Source organism: Heliangelus exortis, chromosome 1 (genome assembly GCF_036169615.1).
Source record: "Heliangelus exortis chromosome 1, bHelExo1.hap1, whole genome shotgun sequence".
Taxonomy (NCBI): Eukaryota; Metazoa; Chordata; class Aves; order Apodiformes; family Trochilidae; genus Heliangelus; species Heliangelus exortis.
In genome coordinates this window covers 197,915,672-197,933,724 of record NC_092422.1, presented here as the reverse complement: position 1 = coordinate 197,933,724, position 18,053 = coordinate 197,915,672, and the positions used below count along the sequence as shown (strand labels likewise).

General features: G+C 50.2%; 1 protein-coding gene across 10 annotated transcripts in view; it reads left to right on the top strand.

The window, feature by feature from the left end:
- Positions 1-18,053, top strand: part of SHANK3 (SH3 and multiple ankyrin repeat domains 3) — a 318,859-nt gene that overhangs the window by 106,348 nt on the left and 194,458 nt on the right. For all 10 annotated transcript variants that reach the window (XM_071734304.1, XM_071734311.1, XM_071734302.1 and 7 more), the window contains one exon: positions 9,809-10,145. In XM_071734304.1, coding sequence (XP_071590405.1) covers positions 9,809-10,145 — 337 coding nt within the window. The remainder of the gene's footprint in view (positions 1-9,808; positions 10,146-18,053) is intronic.

Below are 18,053 nucleotides of genomic sequence, written 5' to 3'. Positions count from 1 at the left end.
AGTATTTTTTTCAGCTAATTAGTAGCTGTCTGCGCTTTGTCATTGTGATGACACAAATGCTTCTTCCTGCTTCTTTTAGAGCACAATTCTGCATCTATAAAACAACCCAAAAGCTTGGGGGTTTTTTTGGTTTTTTGGGTTTTTTTGATTGATTGTTGTTTGTTTGTTTTTTTAGTTTTCTGCATAATACAAACCACCTTTTTTTCTTTATTGTTTTTAGCTCCCCTTATCAGTTTTGAGTGTATGGAAACTTCATATTAACCTCTGTTATTTTCCACAGTGACAGAATAAATATGTTCTGCAGTTCCAGTGCATGTCTTCATTTTACCACTCTTGTCCAAACAGGCATTTAACCCTCATTTCTTTATTTCATAATTGTGGTTTTATAACTTTTGTTTGCTAATTTTTAAAAACTCCTGATTTTAATTCATGTTTTCTCTCCCTACATGGAAGTGGATGTGGAGGAACAGTAGAACGGTAGAACATGAATGCAATACTGAGAAATCAGCCTGAAGCATCACATGTCTGTAGGGCTGGTTGGGGCTTTCTTCCTTTTCCATACACAGAGTATAATCAGGTCATGATTCCTGGTCACTAAGCAACAACCAACCCCAAGGCAAAGGAATTAATTCATTATCAGGCATATCGAGGCTCAAACCAGTTACTCCATGTTATAGGGAAGACACTTGTGGTGGAGAAGGGACCACCTGCAGCTCTGAGATCCCCAGCCTTTGTTGGCCAAACTGAAGTGCACCACAACATTTTTTTCCTTACATGTCCAGGTGGGGTGGGAAGTAACTCATCCCTCTCTGGTCTCTGCCTCTGGGAGGTGTTAGTGTCTTGGCCCATGTCTGCTCGAGACCCTACAGCTCTGGCACACCCTCAGCTTTATGGGCAGCACTGCTGGCAGAACCCTTCTCTCTCCTGCTATTTTGGGGTGGAATTTTTCAAGGTATTCAGGCATATGAAGACATGGATTGGAAATAGCAAATGTCAGGAAACAACCTGGTTCCTGAGCTTCTCATTAGGTGTCTGTCCCAGGTGGAAAGATAAGCAGTGCATATCACAGAATGGTTTGGGTTGGAAGGGACCTTACAGTTCCCCCCCAGTGCCAGCCCTGCCATGGTCAGGGACCCCTCCCCCAGCCCAGGGGGCTCCAAGCCCCATCCAACCTTCAACCCCTCCAGGGATGGGGCAGCCACAGCTTCTGGGGGCAGCCAGGGGCTCAGCACCTTCATTTTAAAATGTTCCTTACTTAGGTCCAATCTAAATGTACCCTCTCTCACCAATGACACTTGGCCAAGGTTATTACACCAGTCTTTCTGTCACCTGTATTTTTATTGCCAACAATCTGTATTTTTTTCAAAATCATAGAATCATCATAGAATCATAGAATCATTGATAAAGACAAAACTATAAGTACTGCTACACCAGGAACACCAGGAACTGGGTAATATTAGAAGCATTCCCAACTATTGTTCTCCACTACCAGTACATTATTCTGTCAGGTACAATGACAGCTTGTCCACTCACAGCATGGAGCCAGAGTATCAGAGGGGCAACAGCTTCACCCAAGCTTATGATGTCAGCAGTTATTTTTGTCAATGAGTTCTAAGCTCTTAAAGCCCTTTTATTAATTGATAAGTCTCGTGTTTCAGCTTCTCCAGGCTTTTCCTAAAAATTATATGAAGCCAAGCTCCATCCTGTTATCAGAATCATCACACTGAGCCTTCCAGAGTTGGTCTCCATCTCTGGAGCTTTTGAAGGAGAGTTATAAATATGAGCTAGCGACTCAGGGAGCTGGACTGCAGATTCTTTTGAACTTTGCTGCAGCAGCTTTTGACCTGCTAATTTGAATGTACATAACTGAGCAAGTGTCAGTTACTGCTGTTCCTGGAATTCTGGGGGAAATTTAAAATGCTCCGTTTTGGTCTTGGGACCAAAAGTGTGGAGGTATGCATAAGAATTATTTTCAAAGAAAGATAAGAAATACGTATTAGATTTTTTTCTGATTTTCTGTTCCCACAATTTTCAATTCCATTTTTGCTGCCTGTAACAGACATGAGCAGTTGTCGGGGTTTCCTTTGGGGCAGGGAGGTTTAGCAGTGGCCTGATCATCCAAGCAAGACCCTTGGGGTGCTGAATGTAACAAGGTGAAAAAGAGTAATGAAAAATTCACCAGTCTCTTGCAAAGAAATATTTCCAGTGTTGAGATGCATTAGGCTGATAGATTTTATCTGAAGAGAAAGGCTGAAAATCTCATATCAGAAGAGCACTCACAGGTGAATTGCCAGCATGGCTGAGAATCACTCATAGGGGAAAACAAGCAGGTTTAATTAACATGTATTTTTAGCAATTTCAATTTAAGTTTTAGAAATGCAGAGTAAAACCTGTGCAGGGCTGGTGCTGAGCAGGATGAGGTGGGAGCTACGTTCAGGAGGGGCAGGGGAAGGGAAGGGAGTGACTCTGAGGGACCATGACATAGTTGGAGAAATGGTTGGAGGATGATTTTTTTTCTAATTAAAAAAAAAAAAAAAAAAAAAAAAAGAAAAGAAAAAGAAAAAGAGATTGTAATTCTTTTTGGTGGACTGCTGCTCAGTACTGGGGTGAATTACCAGCTCCCTCTGTGGAGCTGAGAGGTTCTGGTATGCTACATCATCTCATCCTTTTCCTTTAGTTTTTATTCCTAGATAAAAAACCAAACCTGGAAGGTCTCTTGGGGTGGCCTCTGCCCTGGGCACCCACTGCCACATGAGAGGCTGTGTGCCTTCTCCAGTTTGCTTTGTAATTTTCCACTATTAAAATGTAAATGTGGCCTCTTGGCTCCGCTGTGGAGGCATTTGCACTCCGTGGGCTTTTGCTCTTTTACATGAATATTTAACATGGAGCCAGCCCATCTAAATAACCTCTGAGCGTTGATTACACATTGGCTCATTATCCACAGCTTGAGGTTATTGGGAGCATGGTCCAGGTGCCAGCACAGCTTGGTGGGAGCTTCTGGGGAGCCCTGGCTGAGTCCTGCTCCCACCACCCCAATCCTGTAGCCATTCTCCAACCCAGGGCTGTGCAATTCCCATCCTGGAGGGCAGAGAGGGGAAGCAGGAGCTCGGATGGACCGGGCTGGGGCACGCGTGTGTGGCTTCGAGCATCGCTGTCATGGTAACTGGAGTGATTCATTCTACTGCCAGGAGCCCAGTAAACATACTTTGATTAAACTCTTGAGAAGGTATAGAGAAGAATCTTCAAAGCTGATTGTATGAACTGCACAAAGTTGGTTTTTTTCTTTATTGCTCTTACTTCCCTCCCTTCTCCACTGGGGACAATGGGTTCTGGGGGATGGGGAGGGGAAACCTTCCTCAGATACTGGCTAGAAGGCAGCAGCCTAAAACTGTTCTATCTCTGGTACTTGGTGGCTGGAGCTCAGGCTCAGCAGTTTGGTTTTTGTTGTTACCCTCTTTGGGCAGGTTGAGGAGCAGGGAGTAGCTGTGGGTATGGCCCAAGCATGCCTCAAGCACCCTGGGACTCTGCAGGTGTTCCGGGCATCATGGCACCAGAGCACCTGGGAGCCTCCTGGACAGGATCTCACCTGCCAGACCAAGCTCATCAGCTCATCCTGTTATCAACTGCTGCCACAGTAAACTGCCTGGAAAAAGCTTGAGTCTCCATGCTGAGGTTTGGCACGTGAGGTCTTGCTGGGGAGCAGCTCCTCAGGCCTCATGTCTGGTCCATGGGTCTGTCCCTGCTCCCCTGTCCCTGCCCAGAGGCCAGGGAAGAGGATCTGTCCTGGCTGGATGCTCTGCTCCCCCAGCCTGCAGGGGATGGTGGCTGTGGCCCCCTGCTCATGCTGGGCTGCCTGCCCTGGCTTTGTCCAGGGACTACTGTCCTGAGGGGCAACCCAAGGGTGTTGTCCACTGGTCCACCTTGTTCCTGCCTGTATTCCTGCCCCTTACTTTTGCACAGGTCTGGTTTTCACTAACCCGGGACAAGACCACTCTTGTGGGGTTATACATTGGTTTTCTTCTGTGTGTGCTTTCCAGGAGGTGTCTGGAGCTGGCACCAGCACAGTGGGAGCAGACAAGGGGACTGGAGAGGGACTTGGGACAAGGGCCTGGAGAGATGGGATGAGGGGGAAGGGTTCCAGCTGTAGGAGAGGAGATCTTGGGGAGAAATTATTTGGGGTGAGGGTGCTGAGCCTCTGTCCCAGGCTGCCCCAGGAAGCTGTGGCTGTTCCATCCCTGGAGGTGTTGAAGGGGTTGGATGGGGCTTGGAGTACCCTGGGCTGGGGGAGGTGTTGGTAGTAGTGGGAGTCAGAACTAGATTACCTTTAAGATCCCTTCCAACTCAAGCCATTCCATGATTCTGAGGGGATGGTGGGGTGCCTCTGCCTTCTGCCATTAGGAAGCTGTTGGGTGAGACACACCTCACATCCTGCAGCAGATGCCCAGCCTGCTGTGAGCCCTCTCCACCCCTCCTTTTCATTTGCCCCCTTTCTGGTGAGGAGCAGGATTGCAGTGCTTTGTGCTGCTGTGACAGTGGCCACAAGGGGACACTGGGCAGGGTCCTGTGTCAGTGACAAGCTGTGGCTCACACAGTGGATACAACGAGGAGAGCAGCATGAAAGAACCTTTGCTCAACATCTTTCTGAAAAGAAGAGGACGAAGCTCTCTATAAAGCTGAGGGTGGCCGAATTTTTGGTGGAATGAAGCCGCTCAGCTGTGCTGGCAGAGGTTGGTCCTGAGTGGAACAGTTGCCAGTGGAGCAGGGATGGCAGCATCCTGGCCACCACAGTGCAGGAGCTGAATGGCCACCACCCTGCAGGACAGCTCATTTTGAAGACCTTAACTGGCCCTGGGATTGTTGCTCATTCTGAAGACCTGGAGGTAGCCACACAAATGTAATTTGGCTGCCGTGAGCACATGGACAGAAATAACCAGAAAACCTCAGGCACAGGCAGTGTGTCCATTGCTCACCTCTCCTGGGAAAGGTTGTTTCAAGAACAGCAGTAAGAGGACACCTGGACAGCTGCAGCTCTGAGCCAGGCTCTGCTGTCAGCGTAGGATGTGGTTGTCCTTTGACCACATCCCTGGCTTGTGTATGTGGTGGCCTCAAGTTTCTGTCTGCTACAGTCCCTGGACATATTCCTGCTGCCTTGTGCCAAATGCTGATCTGCTGCTGGACATCTCACGCAAACAAGCTCACCTGTAGCACCCTTCAGCACCAAAATGCCTCCACCTGGTTTGTCTTTTGCTTCAGGATCTGTTCCACTGGTTTGCTCACATCCCATGCAATGTGGGTATCTCTTGTCTCCTTTTTGCCATCTGCTCGTGGCACAGTCTTCTCTACCACATTTCTGCAATGTGCTACAGATTTTGTCTCCCTTGCTGTCTCCATCTTGTTGTGTATCAAAGCCAAGAACATGGTTGTATCTCTCCAAATATATTTATCATGAGAGCAGACCAAGGCTTGCACTGCAACTGCACAGTATGGCTTTCCAGGCTGTCTGGATGTACGTCTGTGCTTAGCTGAGGGCTCAGGAGAAGCTCTGGATTCTGGGGAGTGCAGTTGTCTGTTGCTCACATGAGTAGTAGCTGTATTCTTGGTCGCTGTGAAGCTGTGTGGATGTCTGCTCATTGGTGTGCACAGTGAAATCCAGGCTTTCCCAGACATGCCTTGTCATTTCTGGACCTCTAACCTCTGATTAGAGGCACCTGATCTTGGTCCCGTTGCCCTTCTGGCTGCAAAGTGGCCCTGAAATGGAACCAACGGCAATCTAGGTGCCAGAAGCTGAGCTCTGAAGTCAGGGCAGGTGAGGTTTCTATCTCCTGTACCTCTGCTTTCAGGTTCCCCAGGGCTTTGCTGAGTCCCCCTGAACACTCCCCTTGTGCCAGAATAGGATCCCCATGGACCTTGGCTGCAGCTCCTTGGGTCAGGAGCTGTTAGAGTGTGTTTAAACACTTGGGAGTCTCAGGAACGTTGCAATCTAAACTCAAATTAGCTGCAAGGCTGTGCTCCTGTGATAGTACTGGAAAGCAGACTTTGTCGCTCATTTTTGGACTCATAGGACTCCCTTGGTGGTAAATCCCAGTGTAGAAGTGAAGCAGTTGGTCTGAGTCCCATGCCACATGTGGTTACTGTGTGCTGGGGGACAAATTAAAATTACGCAGAGTGCAGGTATGTCCTCTTTCAAACGACTGCTTTTGCAGCTGTAATGCTGTCCTTTCAAATGTTTCTGGAATTAAATACCTGGAAAGCTTTAGCTTTACAACCTGTGATGTGACCTGGAAACCTTCTCGTTTACTCCTGTAAATGCTCTGTTAGGTTGTGCTTCAGGGACTCTGGTACCTGCTGTGATGATGAATGAGATAGTGTGCAGCTGAGTGGTCCCAGGCTGCTTTCTCCAGCCCCTCTGCTCTTCCTTCTGCTGTGGATCTGAGACAGAGGTTGTGTTTTCCTTTGGTTTTTAAGGTAGATGCTATAATTTTGCTGTTGGAGGGGGGAGTAGTTCAGATACATAAGGTCATGCCTGCTCTTGCATAGAGTGTGGAAATAGGTGAGCAGGTGATTTATTTGACAGGCTGAATGAAAGCACTTGCCCTGACCTGTGTCAGGAATTATAAAGTACCTTCCCTTTTGCCAGGGAGTCCTTGAGCCCCTGTTTGTGTTTCATTGCCCAGTAATTGGTGCTTGCTGTGAATGTCTTGCCAAGAACCGTGCCCATCTTTCCCCTCCCAACCAGACCTTGACCCATTTGACATCTCCCTGGTGGGAAGCCTGTGCTGGTCACAGGGGGGGGTGGGGAGAGATTTATTGGTTTTAGTTAAGCCAAGACAACTAGGAGCAGAGGACATCTAGCACAGACCAAAAAGATCTCCTGCCTGGTGTGCTGCTTTCTTTCATTGTAAGATAAATCTCAGGGGTTTTTTGTTTTCTCTTTCATTTTCCTTTTTTCCTTTTCTTTTGTCAGCTTGGTAAAAGCGGCTCACCAGTAGGAGCATTTTACAGAAACCTTCAATATGGTCGGTTCCACATGCAGTTATGATTTTTTTTTCTAAGCAATTAATAGCAAGAAACTAATCATTAATTTATAAACACACCAAAGCACCTCTTGTCTGAAGTTATCATCGTTGCACTCTTGCTTTTCTCTTTCTTCTTTTGGTGTCAAGACCTATGATGCTGAGCCAAATCATGTAGCAAAGAGTGATGAACCAGACCAGAACCTGGGCATGGGTCTGGCTGTGGTTCTGATGCTTTGAGAGGCCTTTTTTGCCTCCTTGGAATCATGGAAGTGCTGAGCAGGGAGTGTGGTGTGGTCTCTGTCTGAACATTAGGTGTAGAGCAGGGGTGGCACTGGTCACCTGCAAAGGGCTGACTGTTGCTGCTGGCTTCTCCCAGGACAAGGGGAAGAATGGTCCAGGCAGATTTTTCAAGATGTTGATTTTTTTTTCTCAATAAATATTTCACATTTACCAAAGTCATCCTATGGTATGGATCCAAACTTGGCCTTTCTCCAGCTGTGCCATTGCCTACTGATGGAGCCCCACTGAGAGCCACCTCTCTGGGCCATTGCTGTTCCCCAGCCTAGATGGAGCAGGCTCAGATGGACTCCTGTTCGGTTGATGCTATGAGCTCACAGCCTTTCTGAGGTTACAATCCGATGATCATTTGGTTTCACCCACGGTGTTGGTCCTGGGAAGCAGGTCATGGTTGTACTCCCTTGTACAGTAATGACAAGTAAGTCCCTTGGCCTTCAGTTTGGAAAGGTGTGCAGGCATGGGCTGGTGTACTTCCATCCTAGGGAGCTTTCTGTATTTTCACTAACAGTAATTCTGTACATTTTCCAAGTTACTGGCTTGGCTTGGTTTGAAAACAATTCTTTTTTGGCAAGAAACTTCTTTGTGTTTCAACTGACTTTTTATAATTTCTAACAATTTTATATCTGCCAGTTAGCATGAGGTGCATCCATGTAATATTTGCTTCTCTGATTTTTTTTAAAGTGGCTTTCTATGACAAGTGAGACATACTACAAAATAAAATCTCTTCTGGAGGTGTGTTGTGTGTCTGGATGACACATGATCTCAGACAGCAGTCCTGGTCAGCCAAACCTGTTCAGCATTGCCTGTGAAGTGGCTGGAGTTAGCCCTGACTGTGGCTTCCCCTCCAGCACATTGTGTGGGTAGGACAGGCTGCACAGCACCATCCTGTAGTCCTGCCAACTCCAGATGTTGAACCCATGGCACATTTTACCCCAGGGACTGCATCCCATCTATGGCCCAGGCTCTGCTGCTTTCCATCAAAGATCCCTCCTTCCCTTAGCCCCTGTATCAACATTTTTTTCCCATCGGGGTGGCCTGGGTATGAGGCTGTGGACAGGAGGCTGGGGAGCTGTAACAAACTGCCACAGGGAGTGTGGACACTGCCAGCAGAAATTCCCCCACCATCTGGCAAAAACTCAACGGAGAACAAATGCATTGCGTTGCTATGGCAATGGGAATATTTACAGCAGCCTGAAATTTTTGTACTTTGAACCTAAAATATTCCTTGGAAAAATATTCCAAGTGTAGCTGCACATCTGGGAGGTGCCTTCAAGGTGTTGGGTCAAGGATGACACAGGTCTAAAGCCTTACTCAGAACTGGACAGCATTCTACCCAAATGTCTGGCTACTCCCATCCTCTGCAGCCCCATGGCCATCAGAGTGTGTTCAGGGATCATGTACCTTTCTGCTAGTTGCCACGGGAGGGGTGGCCTTGGAAGGGTGAAGGTTGTTTCCTTGTTAGCACACCACTTCTGAGCATGTCTTTAAGCAGGAGACCTCTGCTTGCTTTACCAGTCCCTTGCTTTTGCCTCTGTTTCCACCAGGAACGGGCTGGATAGTCATAGAATCACAGGATGGGTTTGAGATGGAAGGGACCTTAAACCTCATCCAGTGCCACCCCTGCCATGGTCAGGGACACCTCCCACCAGCCCAGGTTGCTCCAAGCCCCATCCAACCTGGCCTGAGACACTGCCAGGGATGGGGAAGCCACAGCTTCTCCTATTGTCAACTCTGGGTTCCCCACTGGATCCTGCCACATGTGTCAGACAAACTTTAAGCATCTTCAGCTTCAGGGTGGATTCATTTTAAAGAAAATTTAGGAAAATACGTCTTTCCTGACCTGGGATTTGTGGTGCTGCAACTGCACAGCAGAGCTCTCCTCCCCTGGGACCACATTGGGTTCCCTGTGTCCTGTCTTTCTCCCTCTGCAGAGCTGCAGGCAGAAGTGGGGGTCTGCATCTTCAGATGGTTTCCTGAGCTCCATTACTTCTGCACACTTCAGGAGCTCGGTGGAGTGTCAGGGAGGGCAGAGCTGGTATTTTGTTCTGTATGTTGTATTTTCTAGACTTGCACTTGGCACATTCCTGAAGCTATGGATTCAGGTCTCTAAAACAGAAGAGTAAGCGGTGCTTGGGTTCCTGCTGCCATGGATGTCCTATGCATGTGTCACCAGATCTGAACCAGGGTGGCAGATGGAGATGGGCTGGCAGGGCTCCTGCTAGTGGCCTGGCCTGGATGCCCATTCGGCAGCTCTCCCCGATGCTTCCTGAGCTGCCTCCTCTGAATCCTCCTCAGGGTGGTGCACCCTGCTCAGGCTCACCTGTCCTGTGTGCTCCCGGGGTGTCGAGAGCAGGCGGAGCTGTGTCCTCCTCTGCCTTGGCCATTCCTGCCGTCCCGGCCCTGCTCCACGTGCTTTCCCTGCTCTGCCACCGTCTTCCAGCACAGCCATCCACACACCCGGTGCTCACTGCCTGCTGTCCCGCTCTCTCTTGCAGTGCCTTTCCGAGAGACCCCCAGCTACACCAAGCGGAGACGGATCCTGGGGTCGGGCGGCCTCTCCTCCCCGCGCATGCTGCAGCGCTCGGCCAGCGACAACAACCTGAAGGCGGAGAGCCGGGCCTCCTACTCGCCGGTGCCCTCGCTGCGCAGTTTGCCCCCGCAGCTGCTGGCACAGATGCAGGAGGCGGCGGCTGCGGTGGCGGGGGACGGCAGCCTGGCCAGCTCCGGCAGCGCCCGCAGTGCCCACAGCCGCTCCCCGTCCCTGCAGCGGGTGCAGGAGGAGAAGGAGGCCGAGCTGCCCACGCTGCGGAGGAGCAGCCGTGGCAAGGCCAGGTAAGGAGCTGGGGGGAGACAGAGCGTGGTTGGCCTCTGACATGGCTGGTGTGTGCCAAGGCACCACCGGAGCCTTCGTGAGACCACGGAAGGGGAGTGGGGCAGGTGGACCCAGCCCCGTGTCCCACTGGGAGTAGGGTGGCCAGGGCCCAGAGCAGGGTTTTTCCTTCCATCTTCTCCCCAACTCTTGGTCTAATCGTGCACCTCAGAGAAATGGTAAGCACATCAATGCCGCGTTGCGCGTGTCGTTGCTATGACAATGAATGCATCTTGAAAACTAACACTTCGAGGTTGCACACTGCAGATGAGCCAACATCTAATGTGTCCAAACCAGTCTGCAGTGGTTGCGGTTACTGGTGTTCTGCCTACAGGCCTGGGTGGTGGCACTGATCTGCTGAACGCTCCAGGCGAGCAGCAGCTGATGGACACCCTCACCCAACCCTCTGAGCAGGGTGGGGAAGCCTTCCTGGGGCTTTGGGTGGGCTCCACGGTCTGGGGCTGTGGGAGTGACTTGGACCCGTCGTTCATAGCATCATGGAATGGTTTGGGTGTGAAGGGACCTTGAAGTCTCCAACTCCCTGCCACGGGAGGGATACCTCCCACTGCGCGAGGCTGCTCAAAGTGTTGTGCTGCTTGTTCTCCTGTTGATCCCCATCGCTCTCTGACACAAGCAATGGGAACATTAGCTCCTGCACTGCTCTACCATGGCCATTGGTTGCCTTTGGCTGGAAGCCGGGCTTGGGTAGCTGTTCTGCTCCAGGGGGATGGCTGCTGCTCCCCACAGGCAGCAGAGGTGCTGCTGCAGGGTCCTTTTGGACCCTGGGGTCAGGCTCTGCTCTCTGAAGCCCCCGTTAGTGGAGAGAAAAGACCCAGAGCAGCCACGGCTGCTGTAAAGCAGCAACTGCTGAGGGCTAATGGGTAACTGGAACTGTGAGGCCAGAGAAGGGGGTTGGAAGAGTGATTCCAGGTCTGGGTTAGAGCTGTGCCTGCTAATGACCAAAGAACTGAGTTTAAGTGTTGAAGAACCAGTCTGCAGATGGCAGCTACTTGAATGAACTCCATAGCAGAAACAGCTCTGAGGCTCGTGGAGGTGATCTGAAGAATTTTGGGAAAAAGAAATATGTCAGTGAACTAAAAATGGATGAAAATAAATGTAGAATATCTACTAGAGGGGAAAAAATTTAACCACTTGGGTACCTGCTAGGATGCTTGATGAATAGTTTAACTGAGGAAGAGCTGCAGAATGTTTTCTAAACAGCTCAATGGAGGCCTCTGCTCAATATGGAGCTTCAGAGCGAATTGCTGTGATATGAGCTGACCTAACAGTGTGATGGAAACAGTCTGACCTGACAGTCATAAGGAAAACAGTCCAATGCCTTGGTCAAAACCCAACAATGGCACCTGCAAGTGCATTGTGCCAGGCTGGGCAGTGCTGGTCAGTAGGAGCAGCGTGGGTGCAGGGGCTTGGGAGATGCAGTGAAAATGGTCAGGGATGAAGGAAAGAAAACAAAGTCTGCTTTGAAGAGAAATTGAGATGAGCGGGATTGTTACCTTAGAAACAAGATGAATAGAAGGAAATCTGTTAAAAATATTGAAAATAGGGAATGGTTTATCGGAGACAAATAGGGAACCTCTGCCTGGTTTAAAGCTGCAGGAGGAAGGAGTGTGTGATGACACTGATGGCACACTCAAGGGCCAGACAGAGCAGGGTTTTTCTCCACCCTGAAGTTAGTTCAGAAATTCACCACTTCAGGAACTTGCTGAAGCCAGGACCATGATGTGCTTATGAAACCATCAGGAGATGGTGTGGGTAAAAAACCAAAATAAAACAACATACGTTGGGGGTTTTTTAAGTATTCTCAAATTTACCTGGTGTACCTGATGGCGAGGCAGGAGGAGAGTAGGGCAGGAAATCAAACCTTACCCAGCTGGGCAATTCCCAGTGAGGGGAGAGCAGGAGCAGGGCCGGGCATGGAGGTGCCCAGATTTGGGGTCTGCTGTGGGCAGCGGTGTGAGGGGGGTTTGCAAAAGCTGTTCTGCAGTGCTACTGGTGTGCTGTGCTGCCAGCTCTGCCCCACTGCTGCTGCCCTCACGCCTGCCCACTCACTCACTGCCCGTAGGAGGGGTGGGTGCTGTGAAGGCAGTGGTGTGCTGCTTGCAGCCTGCATGGGCAGTGGGTGTGACATGCTGTTTTGTTCAGAGCTGTTAGGATTGTCCAGAGGTGGTCTTAGTGCCATGAGAAAAACAGAGGTGATAAATGAGAGTAATGTAAGAGGGCCAAAAAGGCCACCAGCATCCTGGCTGGGATCAGCACTGGTGTGGCCAGCAGATGGGTTCCCCAGTCTCACAGCTGTCACTGCCACCTCCCCTGTCTGCTGGGACAAAGCTCAGGGCTGGGTCCTGCCCTGGGGTCTCACCAACCCCAGGCGATGCTCCAGGCTTGAGGCAGAGTGGCTGGGAAGTGCCCAGCTGAGAATGGCCAAGGTGGCCACCAGCATCCTGGCTGGTGTCACCACTGGTGTGGGCAGCAGGAGCAGGGCAGGGATCATCCCCTGTGCTGGGCACTGCTGAGGCTGCACCCCCAATCCTGGGGTCAGTTCTGGGCCCCTCAGGAGCAGAAGGAGATTGAGGGGCTGGAGAGTGTCCAGAGAAGGGAATGGAGCTGGGGAAGGGGCTGGAGAGCAAGGAGAAGGTCTGGAGAAGTTGTGAGGAGCAGCTGAGGGCTCTGGGGGTGTTGATCTGGAGCAGAGGAGGCTGAGGGGAGACCTTCTGGCTCTCTGCAACCCCCTGAGAGGAGGTTGGAGCCAGGGGGGGTCAGGCTCTGCTCCCAAGGAACAAGGGATGGGACAAGGGGAACTTTTGGCACAACTCAAGTTGTGCCAGGGGAGGTTTAGGTTGGAGCTGGGGAAGAATTTCTCCCTGGAAAGGGTTGTCAGGGCCTGGCCCAGGCTGCCCAGGGCAGGGCTGGAGTCCCCATCATCCCTGGAGGGGTGTCAAAGCTGTGAAGATGCAGTGCTGAGGGAAATGGGGCGGTGGTGTCCTTGGCAGTGCTGGGGGAATGGTTGGACCTGATGATCTTAGAGATCTTTACCAACCAAAATGGTCCTGGCTGTCATCCCCTTCCCACACCATCCCCATTTCACATCACTCTGCCATGGCTGGGGGGCTGGGCAGGAGCCACTCAGCAGGCCGCATGGGTCCGTGTTGTTTGGCATCAAACAGACGTATGCAGGCGGTGTGGCTGTTCAGCAGGAAGCTGTGTGCTACCAAGTGCTTTTAGCAGGTAATTAATGGTGATATTTTGTTTGACCCGGTATTTCTCTCACTTCTTGTTTGGCCTTGCTGTGCTCCTGGCTCGTTCCCTGGGTGTTTGTGTTGGTTTGACAGAGGTTTCATTTACTGCAGGGCTGGGGCAGAGCTGTGCAGTGATCCCAGTCTCATCTGAATACTCAGTTCCCAGGGATATTTTATTTTCAAACACAAAAGCTTTTGCTTTGTGGTAAATGACAAGGCATCCATAAACACATTGAGTTCTCTCACATCTTCCTCAAAATGTCTTGCAGAAACACTGATTCTGGGTCAGATTTGTATTAGAATAAATATCAAGAAAATTTAACATTTGCAATGTTGCCCCAAAATTCTTTATTCTGAGGGCAAAAACTCTCAGTGAAGTCCTGATTGTTTTGCAAATGTATTCAGGATGGTAAAGAGAATTTAAATGAAATCTAGTTTAGCATTAGCATTTCATTTTTTTTCACAGAAATGATGCGTGGAAGTCCCTTGCATGCCCGTGGGCTGCTGGTGGTGGCAGTAGGAGCAGCTTCTGTCTGTGTTGCTCTCATGACTTCAGCCACACCAGCAGTTCTGGTGGCCAAGTCCTCCTGCAGGCTCTGGCTCTCCAGCCTCTGCAGAGGTCCTGGGTGGACAGGGGAGGCTGAGCCTGGCAGCACAGGTCTGACCCTACAGGAGGACTGGTGGATGTCAACCTGAGGAGCACCGTCCCCACGGCCAGGGATGGACCATGGCCAACAGCCTGAAACAAAGGACCTGGGTGATGCTGGAGGTTAATCCACCCACCCCAGCAGGGCCTGGGTGAGCCTTCTGGTGGTTGAGTGCCTTTGTGCTAATAACCCAGCCATGGGGCAAGCTGGTACCAGTGCCCTTGGCTCTGAGCCCCCCAGCTGTGGCTCATCAGGGGTCTGGGAAGGACCCCTGAGTGAGAAGGGTCCAGCACACAGGCTGTGCTCATCCTGCCTGTTTGGAGGAAACCCAGGACCAATGTACCCTGCCTGGTGTTTTCCTCACTCCTGCCTCTCTGTCCTTATTCCCAGGAAGTTCTCTAATGTCTGAGCTGAATTCTTCTTTCTCTGGTTTGTTATGCCATGCTTATTCTGCCCAGGAACACTGAAGAGCTCACTCACTCCCCCCTTGCAGAGGGTCTCATGCACCCTGAGGACTGCTTGCTGTGTTAACCCCAGTGTTGTCTCCTCCATCTGCTCTTACCCCATGGCCTTGCCCTTCCCAAGGGCTGTTTTATCCCCGAGTTCCTGCCACAGCTCCTCCCCAGGGTCCCACCATCCCACTCCTCCCTGGCAGTGCGGTGCCCGTAGCAGGCAGAGGGCAGCAGAGCAGTGGTGCCAGGTTTTCAGACTGTAGCTTGATAGTGCCAGGTTTTCAGGCTGTTGTTCGATCACTGCTCGTATTGCCTTGTGTGAAGTGGTGTGATGGGTGACTCACAATCCACGTGTGATAGTCTTCACATTTTTTCCCCCTCAAAACCTACTACACAACTCATGTTTCCCTATCTGAATCCTTTGCAGCTGACAATTCCTGCATAGATTTAGTACCTTCAGTTTATCAGGATCCATTTACACCCTGATCCTGTTCTTTGCAGTGGCTTGCAGCCTGTGGACTTGGCAAGGATCTCTGCCAATCCATTGTACATTTTGCTAGAGGAGCTGCTGGCCCAGGTCAGCCCCTGGGTCCCTCTGCTCAGTGATGGGAGGGGTCAGGGGCTGTTCTCCTGCCCTGCAGTTGGTGGTCTGAGGGCTGAGGGGTTGTTAGGAGTGTGGCTGCTGCATGGCAGCCATCTCCTCTCACTGTCTGTCCTTGGCAGTCCCACCTGACTGTTACTGCATTGCTTCTGGGCAAGTGCAAACACTTGTTATTTGTTCCAATGTCTTTTTTTCCCAAAAAGTGATGATGCTTCTTTCCCTTTTCTCTTTTTCCCCCTTTTTGGCAATTTGCTGTTTTCCATGTCTCCTGGACATGTTTATATAACATGAACCTTCAAGGTGACCTTAGTGTTCTTAGATGGCTTCAATAAGTTCTTAAACTTCCTACCAGCTGTGTATTCAGGCACATCCAAATAGTCTTTAGTTAATTCCTGCTTCTGGATTCCAGGTAGGATTTTAACTCTGAAATCTCTGTTGATCTCTGATTTAAAGACAAGAATTAAGCACACTGGTCTTTTCAGTTTCATCAATGGAAAGCTTTCCCTCTCTGTGGTTGGCCAAAAGAACACCAACAATTCCCAGCAGTTCCTGGGATCTTTTTCTCCCTGTCAGTGTATTTACAGAATGAATATCTTAATCTCTTTATGGTGGCATTTCCTCTTGTGTTTGTGCTGTGCAGATGTTTGGTTCTGTTGGCTTATGCTTTTCTTTCACATCTGTCCAGAGCATTGTTTGCCAGTTCACATTCTATGTTTGAAGCCAATTATAGTCTTACGATTTGGCTGGTTTGTTACTTCACTGCTTAGGCATCCTCCATGTTGGGATAGCTCTGAAGTCTGATTTCCTTCACTTTCCCTGCAGTGGGATCATGTTGAAGGGACCTCAGGAGGCTATCTGTCCTGCCCTGGGCTGGCCTTTCATCAGACCTTGCCTCCAGTGTTGGAGGACACAGAGACGTTGGCCTCAAGATGCATTGCTCATACTTCACTGGTCTTTCTCACTCTCTTCCTAAGCAGTGCTGAACAAATGATTTCATGACTGTGCCTGCCAGCGTTACCTCTGCCTTCACATTTTCAGACACTTGCAATCATTGCCCTAAAAGAGCTTCAGTGGCTGTTTTCTGCACCTTCTTTATAAAAATAAATTGTCATGAATATAGTCCAAGAGCTTGCTGGTCAGTCATTGTCCTGAACCTTTCCCAGGAGATTTCTAGATAAATGCAATCTCTTATTATCCCTAAGTCCCATCAGCTGGCATCAGAGGGGTGTAGCTTAAGGCACTGCACTGGATCGGGATGGGTACCTGCTGGGCCTGGTGTTCTGTCTGCACTGGATCAGGATGGGTTCCTGCTGGGCCTGGTGTCCTGTCTGCTCTGGATCAGGATTGGTACCTTCCAAGGCAACCTAAAGAGCAGGGATGATCCTCCCATTCCCTGAAATGCCTCCTCCTTAGGTCCTCTCCATGAGCATCTCTGCAAAAGGGAATCACAGAAGGGCTTGGGTGGGAAGGGAGCTCTAAGGGTGATTTGTGGCTGGCTGTGGCGTCCTGTGCAGGCAGACACTCTCTATAAAACCTGCACTGAGCTCACTGCTCTTCAGCAGCAGGTAGAAACAGAGAGCATCCGTTTCTAGCACCTCCTCTGAAGAGTCTTGGCACTCAGCCACCTTGAACAAACATCCTTCTTCTGAAATTGCTAAAACTGCAGTTATTGCATCAACAGGATCCTGGGGGCTTTATTTCTAATATTCTTGACCTCTCCTTGGGGGGTTTAATAAAATAAATGCCTTGTCCCAATCTCTTTTTTTGGATTATTACTTTTAACACTCTGAACTTATTCACTATTCCTAAGCCCCCTTTTTTTTACCTCAGCAATGTGAGGATGAGATCTTTACACTAAGCACAAAGCCACTGGCTTACTTATTTATTATTTATTAAAAGCCTCAGACAATTTGTTTTCCATTCCTGGCTTTTGAAAGGGTTAGATCCTTCTGATTTATTTTACCTACATCAGGGATTTGAGAAGAAAATGCCACACTTTGTCTCATTCTCTCCCCTGTGCCTCACTTTCCAGCTTGGCACCAGCAGTTGCTGTGAGTCCTCTCTATGTCTGGTCTGTAGCCTCATACCCCTACGGCTGCTTCTTGCCCTAGGGGTGGTGGTGATAGAACATGACATGGGTGGTGCAAGGGCCACCCACTTCTGGGGATGCTCCTGGTGTCACTTGGCTTTTTGTTGTCCTCTGCTGTTTGGGGTGTGTCTGTGCCTGGAGCTTTGGATTTTGGTTTTAGGCTGGGATAGGGAAGACTGTAGGTCTCCTGCTCCTTGTGTGACTCCATAATCCAAGATAACTTCACCAGTAAGCAATTAGAGGGAGAGTGCTTTGTGGAAAAAGATTCAATGAGGAGAAGCTGAGTCCCCAGCTGCCAGTCTGGAGATGCTGTGCAGGCAGCGTGGGGTGGTGACAAAGGGGTGACAGCCCTGTGGAGTGATTTACCTTGGAAGGGATGGCTGGAGGTCACCTGGTCCAGCCCTCCCATCTGAAACAGACAAGCAGGCTCCAAAACCTTGTTGATAAAGTAGCTGGAAGAGCCTTGTCTGTCCCCTCTGGGTGTGCTCCTGCCCCTTGCCCAGGGCTCTGGATGCTCCAGCCACAACTGAGATCATATGCTGGGATGGGGCTGAGTCTGGGGGGTGTGGAAAGCCTGGACAGAATCATATCACAGAATGTCAGATTGGAAGGGACCTCGAGGGTCATCTGGTCAAACACTTCTGGGTAACAGAGTGGTTGGGGCTGCCCCTGTGGGGGAGCTGCCTCCCAGCTCAGGGTCTCACTGGTGGCCCCAGTTGTGCAGTGGGTGCTGGTGCCTGGCCAGCTCCAGGACCTGCCTTGTGCCTTGTCCTGGGGTCACTGTCTTGCCAGCCCCTCCTTGTGTCCCCTGGGGCTGCAGCCCTG